Raw genomic sequence first — 10067 nt, forward strand, 5'->3', positions numbered from 1 at the left:
CCTCAACCCAACCCAAATAAACATGCTAACCACCTATCTTTCAAAACCGAATTTATTAGCTAGTTCAAATTCTAACTTAGCTAAATCAAGAGGCAGTTCTTTGTCGTTCTCAATACTCTCAAGGTTTCACAACCTATAGCACAATATAGAAAAAGGCCTCACTCAACAATTCACAACAAGGTTTGAAAGAAAGGTTTGGGTTCATGGATAGGAAAAATTTATCGGGTTAAACGAAAAGATTGGTAAAAATGGAGTGCTAATGATATATCATGGTTTTTACGGTTTTTAACCATGATATAAGTGTGCTTTTTGAGTCTTTTGATTTGTTTCTAGGTTATTTTTGAGTCTTTACAGGTTATTTAGGAATTTGGCACGAATGGAGCAATATGGAACAATCTGGATCATTTTGGAGCACTTTACCGAAGGAAATCAAGTTGGAGTTGGATCAGAGTACGAGCATCGATCGACACCACATGGGTATCGATCGACACTCATGTTTTCCCGACGAGAGAACAACAAATTTGGAAGTTTTACAAATTTGCCCAAAGTCTTCTATAATTGCAACATAAGCCCCTGGACATGTTTTAGGATGTATATATATATATATATATTATTTTTAGGTTTTAGAAACCCTTAAGCTATTTTCTAGCAGTTTTTGAGAGAGAGATATTGAGAGCTTTTTGGGAGAGATCTGATCTTCATTGAGAGAAGAATTTCTAAACTCTTTCTTACTTTTCAATATCTATTGCATGTTATTCAGAATTATGATTTGTTATTCATTAAACATGTCTGAGTAATTTGCTTGTTAGGTTTAGGGTTTTTCATAGGGTTTTTATGATTTATTAGATCTGAGATTTTTAGGGTTCTTAATCTTTTATGATCTTCATCCTTGGTTGTTCTTCACAATAATTCTTGATTGATCACCTAGAATTGTTATCTTAGGGAAATANGCAACTGGTTGATCATTTGATTTCTCATTTGCCGACTTGCTTTCAATTGTTGTAACTAAAAAACGAAAGACAAAGCCACAAAACTCAAAGATTCATTGAGAAAGCAGAGATACAACCAATCAAGCTTAAGCTCAGTTCAAAACATCTAATCTTAAACTCACATGTAAGCTTACAAAAAGGGTAAAGCACATGGAAGACACAAATATAAAACCCTAGATGGAAAGAAGACAATTATATAAACAAAACTCACAACAAGATTATTCATTTCTTCATTCAAAGCATAAAGCTTTTTGTCTCTCTCGAACCAAAAATGGATTAAAAAAAAAAAAAGCAGAGATCTTTTATAATTTTACCAGTGCTGGTAGTGCCACAGATAGAGGAAGAAGAAGCATCAAGGTCTGATTTTGAAGAAGGTACACAACCAATCATAAACCTAAACTTGACCCAACAACCACTTGCTTCTTCTCCTTCTTCTTCTTCTTCTTCTTCTTCTTCTTCGTGATATCTACTAGTATCATCACCATTGCTCTGCTTCTTCTTATTCTTCCTGTGATTCTCACTCTCTTTAGATTTCTCCGATTTCGAATTCCCTTTAGCTTCTTTGACAGCACCAGTTTCCTCTTTACCCATCTCTCTCACAAAACCAACAAACAACACACCAGAAAGATTTTGATTTATTTGATCAGCACCACCATAGTTTTTTTTCTTTTCTTTTCCCCCAAATTAAAAAATTCCAGACGAATAAGAGAAAAAAATAAAAAGGAGTGATTTTTGTTTTTGGAGAAGAAGAAAAAAGCAGTGAAGGTGAGAGATGATGATTCACTGGGGGGAATGGATCAAAACCCCAAGTCGCGGAATTTTAGTCAAAAAAGGGGAATTGATGTCTGCTGAGAGAAAGAGAGAGAAAAGAGAACTGTAGCAAAGAAAAAAAGTGAGATTTTTTTTTGGGTTTTCTCTCAACATGTGCTTCAACAGTAACTATTTATATATTGAAATTCGTACCTTTTTAACAAATTTAATCACCGTTTTTTTTTTCTTTCTCATTAATTGATTATTTCATGATTAGTAGTAATAAGAAGCTGTGTTCTTGGTTTATAGAAACCTCTCCAGGATTTGTGTTGAGAGTGTTTTATTTTTGTCTGGTTGGAGGAACCAATTATTAACACTTTGTTTATAATTATTCCCTTTGGGAAAATTAAAAAAAGGTACGAATCAAATTCCTTTTTTTTTTTTTTTTTTTTTTTTTTTTTTTTTTTTTGGGTTTTACAATGCACATAGATGCAGACTCAAATGAATAAAACTAGCATGCAAAAATTTGAAATAAGAAAATTAAGAAAATAAAACACAATGTTAAAAATATTCTAGGACCCTCCCCCAAACTTAAATTACACAGTCTCTGTGTAAATAAAAGTTGGAAAAAGAATCCAAGAATCACACAAAAGGAAATAAAACTAAATGCAATGTTATTTACAAAGATTGGATGAAAGTGGTACCTCATGGGTTGGTGAAGAAGGAGGTTGTAGCAGCCTCCATACTCGCCAACGTGTAGCCAGGGTTGTCACCGGCTTCAGCAGGTGCCGGGGTTTGCTCGTGAGAGAGCTCGGTGATATGCACGGACGACTTACTCGGACCAGCATCCGAGGGGTTGATCGAGGGGGGCATCGCGTAGCTCATCGGGTAGGACATCAGGTAGTACGATGGGTATGGTGGAAGAGGTCCAGAGTGATCACCCGTATAGCCACTCGCAGGGTGCATCGAATATGGCATCGTGTATAGCATCTGGTAAGGCAGAGGGAAGAGTCCTGAGTAATCAACCGATTGCGTACTCGATGGGTGCATCAGATAAGGCATCGAGTATCCTATCCGGTTAGGCATCGGATAGGCGTCTGAATGGCTTCTCCGCGATACTTCAGGTCGTGTGATATTCTCCTCAGCTTAGGGCTTGTAGGATGATGCTCTGTGAGGTTCTGGAGGTGTCAGTCCTCAAATTCCTCCTAGCGGTCCGCTTCTCCCCATCCATGTTGGTGCGTATGCCGAGGTAGGGGCTGAGGCCCAGATTGCCTTGTCTTGCAGCTCCTTGGTCTGACCTCCCATAGTCTTCACCGAGCCAGTAAGATCTTTCACCTTCTCACCAAAAACTTGTTCATCCTCTTCAGCCATCCGATCCTCTTGTGGGCTTCCCTCACTCCAACAGGTTGCTTTTGAGAGAAAACATACTCCTCAAAGTCAAAATCTTCCGAGCTATCTCTCTGTTCTTGACCGGTTGCCTCTCTCTTCTCAGCTGCGGACTCCTCCTCCGGATTGTACAGCTCTTCCAAAGGTGGTGCAAAATCGATGTTGTCCCCCAGCCGGACCTTGGTGCATATTACATTGGGCATAATCATTTGGGCGGCTCCGGTGGTTGGATGGACAAACTTTAAGAGCAGCATGTCATTTGGCTTCTCATAAGCCAGGTACCTCGCCAGCACGAGGTAGTCGATGTCCAGCCATCTTGGATCGTGTACCACTCCCTTCAAAGGCACATCGCAAGCCACCAAAATCGGTGTGACCAGTCCTCCAATGGAGATCTCTCCACCTCCTTCTCTTTTCTTCATAGCCCATGACTTGAGGTAGAGGAACTGATCGTGCAGCACAAAGACCATACTAGTATCCGAAACATCTCCAACCAGCGGTGTACCATCCCTAGCATTGTCTAGAACTCCACACAATGCAATGTCTAGCAGCTGGAGCTCATGATCATTCACATTCCCAGTCTCCTTTCTAGCAAAAAGAGTGTATGCGAGGGACTTGTGAAAATACCTCAAAACAAGGCTCCTTATTAAAACAATCTTTTTATGGTGGTGGATATGATGATGAGATATGGTATGAATGAATGATGAACAGGTGAAGTGTAAGGTGTTTCAATTACCCTTATGATGTTGTAGTATAAGAGATGTCAATCCTAAATGAGTGTTTGCAAGCAATCAGGATGTGCATATATGTCTAAGTCAAGCCAAATATGAAGGATGTTTGTCACTAAAAACCTATTGATGAAATGTAAAATGCAGAAGGTAAAAGCTACTAAGATAGATGTTAAATGTAAAGAGAACAAACTAATCAAAGCTATGATGAAACAAGAACAGAAATAGAAACTATAGTAATGCAAGTAATGAACTAATGCAAGGCAAGTAATGAACATGATACTAATGAATGCAACAGAAATGCAACTAAAATGAAACAGGAGTTGAAACAGGACAAACACAAAGCATAAACAAGAATTCTGGGGATGAGCTCGAGCAAGCACTCGATCGAGTGTAGATCGAGTACAGGGTCGAGTTGGACAAACGCGAGAAACAGAGCAACACCAATAAAACAGAGTAATACAAAAGCGAATCAAACAACGATCAAACAACATGATTTAAGCTAGGAAATCAATAAACAAGGAAGGTCTTAGGGATGGATTCATGGGCTGGACTTTAGATTGTGGTTATCTAACTTAATCAACAAACCTCAATCAATATGAGCTAATCTCTAGACAATGATCTCCAGGAACATGTTAATCCACTCTCATGACAGAAACAATCAAGCTCATATATTTCTAGGCTTGTTCTCACAAAGCAAAGAACTTATACAAGCAAGCATTAAGCAACAGATCATCTATAGTCAATAATCCAACAAGACATCTGATCTCTTAGCATGCCTAATGAAAATCTCTAGATCTAGCCTTATCTTTGCACCTTAGACATTGGTGTGATGCTAAGAGGCTTGAGATCAAACCCTACCCTCTCGGTTATAGGATCAGCATTAATAATATCTAGCCTAGAAGAGATCTACAACACTCAAGCTTGACCAAATCAAACAACCACAACATCCATCCAGCCTAAACAATCCCTAAGAGCTAAGGAAACTACTCACAATCACACATGATGAACAACAAAGTCATAAACCCAGAAAATATCGAAACTTGCATCAATAGAAAGATAAAGCAAAGATCTACAATATTGAAGAAGGAATCAAACTCGAATTCTCAATATTTTGAAAGTTATGAAACCAACAAATATGAAGAATCTATTGTTTTTCTCCTTCAAGGAGGTACAAGATATAAGAAAATAAAAGTGCGAAAAGTAATAATTCCCAAAAGGGTAAATACTAGGTTTGAGAATATCTAAAAAGCTGGACTCTTTTGTGGCTGTAGGGTACAAGGCCTTATATAGAAAAAGTAGTGGAAGCCCTAAAAATGCTAAAAGACAAAATAGCTAGGCGGCTCGGCCAACTCGACCTGGTGCTTGGTCGAGTGACCGGTAGAGTTGGCTCCTCTTGTGCATCTTCCACTCGGTCGAGTCGATCTCCGCACACGGTCGAGTGTCTGGTCGAGTGGGCAGTTGAGTGGAACTCCGGACCTTGGTTCTTCAGCTCTAACTCCCTTGCTTTCCCTCTTGATAGCTTCACTCTTCTTTAGCATTGCTTCCATGCTCCTTAGGCTCCAAAATCACCTGTTTATGCATGAAAATATGCAAATGCAATGCAACTACATCCTAATGCATGAACAGTCCTAAAGCTATGCAATAATGGTCGAAATGGATAGCGAAAGATGCAAAAGATGTGAATATACTAAGGGAAAACAGGGTAAAATATATGAACATCAACACCCCCAAACTTAGTCTTTGCTTGCCCTCCAGCAAATAAACAAGACATAAGAAGGTAGGTGAGGTTTAAAAGTGGGCTCTCAGCTCCTAAATCTTGCCAATAGACCAGCTAGAATCAATGTCCAAGTTACTAGTACTATGATGCAAGTTGAATGAGCTGTGCTTAAAGATCTTAGACAAGCCTATCACAACCTTTACTGATTTGAGCCTTAGATGTCCACATGCATTCAAATCATCCATTTCCTTTAACATTTATTAATCAAGAACATGAATCAATTCTATGCAATGCTTAAACTCATTTGGCTTGGTAGTAAAAGGTTTTGAGATAATGGTGGTCTCTCTTTAGAGTGGGGCTTTATCAATATCAAGGTTCTCTCACAAAAAATGGATTGAGCTTTAAAAGAATGCTAAAGGTAAGAACACTTAGANATGTGCAAATACTAACATGATGATGCTAAAAATTTGAAATAAGAAAACAAAACACAATGTCAAATGCTATCTCAAACCCTCCCCCAAACTTAAATCACACANTTTCACTTCTCTTTCACCCTTTTCTCTTTTGATTTAAAAGCCTTAGGAGAAGTTTCTTATTTGATCTTTCTAGTGGAATGGGGGATTCTTNTTAAAAACAAAACACAATGTCAAATGCTATGGTATTTACAAGGAAGGTGATAGTGGTACCTCATGGAATGTGGAAGAAGTTGTCCATATACTCTTGCATACTGTCAAATGTGTAGTTGGGGTCTTGTTGATCACTTGGAGATGGAGATTGGGGCAGCTCGACGACGGCGATCGACCGGCACTCGGTCGAGTGCGTGCTCGAGTGGGGGGGTCGAGCTGGATCGCGGATGCCAAAATTCTGAGCTTGCTGCTGGTAGAACTGCTGGTAGAGTGCTGGATCCATGAAGTACTGGGGTGGGATGGGAGGGTAACCTGGATAGCCTGGATAAGCAGCTGGAGGTGGGAAGCCATAAGGTGATCTGGGCTGGAACTCGGTCGAGTACGTCGGGGGTGCTCGGTCGAGTGGGTGCTCGAGTGACCCGGTCGAGTGCCTCGAAAATTGTTGTTCTCGGGTACTTGAACTCCTCTTCCTCTGATTTGGCTCATACATTGAAGCTCTAGCTGGTTCCACATGGTTTGCAACTCTTGAAAGTGCTCTAGTTGAGCTACTCCTCCTGAAAGGGCTTGAATGGCTTGAAGATGAGTTTCCACTCTTCAGCTCAGCAATCTCCTTCTTTAAGCCCTTGATAGACTTAGCCATGTTGGTCACCTTCTTCTTCAGCTTATCAAACCTCTTCCCATGCCACTTGCTCCACTTTTGCAAAAGTGTCAACCTCTTGCTATTCTCCCTAACTCCTCTACTATCCCTTGGGTTGGACTCATAATCCTCAAAGTAAAACTGCTTCTCCCCATCAGCCATTTGTGCATTTCCAGCTTCTTCAACTCTAGGTTGAACTGTCCCGTCAAACAAGTACTCTTCAGCTGGCCAAAAGTCAATGTTGGCTCCTTCTTGAATGGTGGTGAGCTCTTGGTTAGGCAAGATCAATTGTTTCTTCCCAAGTGTTGGAAGCTCAAAATTGAAGATGTGATTTCCTTGATGCGTCTCCTTTGCTAGGATGAGAGTAGAGGTGAGGTAGCTTGAGTCAATCCATCTTGGTGAGACCCTTTCTCCTCTAAGTGGGATCTTGGCAGCTTGTAGAATTGGAGTAATGATGCCTCCAATGGTTAATGCTCCTCTTGAGCCCTTGTTCTCCAGCTTGCCTACCCAACTTCTCAAATATACCATGTGGTCTATGAGCACCATTGCAAGATCAGTCTCCACAGTGCTCCCAAGAATGATGGTTCCATCTCTTGCCTTAAGGATGATCCCATTGAGAGCCATGTCAATCATCTTAAGCTCACCCTCATTGATATTCCCAGTTTCCTTCCTAGCAAAGAAGGTGTTGGCAAGAGCTTTGTGGAAGTATCTTAGGACTGGGCTCCTTATCCTTGAACTCTTGGAATTGGAGGATAAGTAGAGTTTGTTATCCCCAATGGTTTCCCAAACTGAATAGAGCTCCTCTCTTGGTATCATCAAGCTTNTCCCTAACTCCTCTACTATCCCTTGGGTTGGACTCATAATCCTCAAAGTAAAACTGCTTCTCCCCATCAGCCATTTGTGCATTTCCAGCTTCTTCAACTCTAGGTTGAACTGTCCCGTCAAACAAGTACTCTTCAGCTGGCCAAAAGTCAATGTTGGCTCCTTCTTGAATGGTGGTGAGCTCTTGGTTAGGCAAGATCAATTGTTTCTTCCCAAGTGTTGGAAGCTCAAAATTGAAGATGTGATTTCCTTGATGCGTCTCCTTTGCTAGGATGAGAGTAGAGGTGAGGTAGCTTGAGTCAATCCATCTTGGTGAGACCCTTTCTCCTCTAAGTGGGATCTTGGCAGCTTGTAGAATTGGAGTAATGATGCCTCCAATGGTTAATGCTCCTCTTGAGCCCTTGTTCTCCAGCTTGCCTACCCAACTTCTCAAATATACCATGTGGTCTATGAGCACCATTGCAAGATCAGTCTCCACAGTGCTCCCAAGAATGATGGTTCCATCTCTTGCCTTAAGGATGATCCCATTGAGAGCCATGTCAATCATCTTAAGCTCACCCTCATTGATATTCCCAGTTTCCTTCCTAGCAAAGAAGGTGTTGGCAAGAGCTTTGTGGAAGTATCTTAGGACTGGGCTCCTTATCCTTGAACTCTTGGAATTGGAGGATGAGTAGAGTTTGTTATCCCCAATGGTTTCCCAAACTGAATAGAGCTCCTCTCTTGGTATCATCAAGCTTCTATTACTCCCAACTTCAAAACCAAACACATTGGCTATCTTCTTCATTGAAAGCTCATGCTTCTTCCCTTTGATTGTGAAGGAAATGTGACCAGCTCCAACCTCAGCATCCTTCCTTGCATATGTATGCAGCTTGACAGTGGCTAGAAAGTCACAACTTATTTCTTTGTAGCCCTCCATGCAAAGCTCCATGAACTTGGTTAAGTTACTCTTCTCAAAAAGAAACTCCACATCTTCATCAATGGGAAGCTTCTCCATGGTTTCCTTGTGAGGATGTCTAGTCCCCAAGAACTCTATTCTCATGAAATCTTCATACAACTGCCTCTTTGTCAAACCCACAAGATTCTGCTTCTCCATCATCCTCTAGCTCTTCTTCTTCATCTTCTTCATCACTCTCACTTTCAATCTCCTCTTGTTCAATCTCAACTGCTGGCCTCATGAACTCATTAAGGGTTGGCTCCCTTTCTTCCTCACTTTCAATCCTCTCAGGATCTTCCTCAACTGAATCACTCCTTGGACACGGCACCTGGCTCGACCGACCACTCGGACCACCACTCGGTCGAGTGCTTGATCGAGTGGGGCGTCGAGTGGTTCTTCCAGATACTCCTCTTGATTGTAGGCGATCATCACGACGTTCCATGGAGGTTGCAGCCGCTTGTTGAGATTTCCCGGTCATTCTTGAAGACATTTTTGAACAGAACTGAAGGGAATAGACTCAAAGCTCAGAGTTAATAGGTTAGTGACCCAAAAACTTGAAAGAACTAAGCTTGAGCAAAAGATAAACTTTGAGAGAGATTTTAAAACTTGAATTTAGTTGTTTTGAGCAAATGAGAGAGTGTGAGAGGTATAGGATCGTGCAAGGTCTATTTAAAGAAGCTAAGGGGACAAGGAGACAAGGGTGGAGCGTCCATACCATTCAAATTTGAAATGGGAATCTTTGACTTGCTTTTTGCTGCCACTCGACCCCACACTCGATCAGCACGTGGTCGAGCTCCCTTGACCAAAGTTTGAAAATTCAAATTTTTCTTCTTGTTCTTCTCTCCCCTCGATTGTTCTAGAGAAATGAGGATCAAATGGGCCTTGCTTCTTTGTCAACTCGGTCGAGTACCTCTCATGGGCTGGTCGAGTGGGCTTGCGTTTCTCCTTCCCCAAGTCCAAATTTCTCAATACCCATCTACACTTTCATTAAAAGGCCTGCCCAACACAAACATAAAAGAAAACACATCAAAACTACTAAGAAATTAAAGCATATTTACAAAGGATACCTTAGGGACTTCCTCCCTAGTGAGCTTGTTTAAAGTCACTAAGCTTGACTTTGGTTTGCTTCTTAGACTTGGTCTAGATACCAAAGAGGTGATGAAATCACTGTGAAGTTGATCCTTGATCACCTCACCCTTAACACACAAACCAAACTTCTTCTTGATTTTGAGCCTTGGTCTTGCTTTCCTCAAAGACCTCTTGTTTAGCTTGACTTAGAGATCCTCAACAATACCAGTCAACTCTTGAACTGACCTCTTAAGCTTTTCCACAGAATTTTCTTGAAGAGAGGGCTCAGCCTTTGGAGTAGCTTTATCACTTAAACCTTCTTGACCACCTTTGTCCTCTATAGTGAATGGTTGATCATCAATGGTAGGAAGGTTGGTTGGGTTATAGATGTTGAACTTCATAGCTATACC

General features: G+C 40.9%; 1 protein-coding gene across 1 annotated transcript in view; it reads right to left on the reverse strand.

Moving 5' to 3' along the window:
• The window catches only part of LOC104773204 (probable receptor-like protein kinase At5g15080), a 5083-nt gene extending 3180 nt beyond the window's left edge, over positions 1–1903 (reverse strand). Inside the window, exons 1-2 of the mRNA XM_010497779.2 lie at positions 1304–1903; positions 925–1005 (exon numbers count right to left, since the gene is read on the reverse strand). Of these exons, the coding sequence (XP_010496081.1) occupies positions 925–1005; positions 1304–1580 (358 nt within the window). The 5' untranslated portion in view covers positions 1581–1903. The remainder of the gene's footprint in view (positions 1–924; positions 1006–1303) is intronic.
• Positions 1904–10067: the final 8164 nt, after the last annotated feature.

Source organism: Camelina sativa, unplaced genomic scaffold, assembly GCF_000633955.1.
Source record: "Camelina sativa cultivar DH55 unplaced genomic scaffold, Cs unpScaffold00486, whole genome shotgun sequence".
In the NCBI taxonomy this organism is placed as follows: Eukaryota; Viridiplantae; Streptophyta; class Magnoliopsida; order Brassicales; family Brassicaceae; genus Camelina; species Camelina sativa.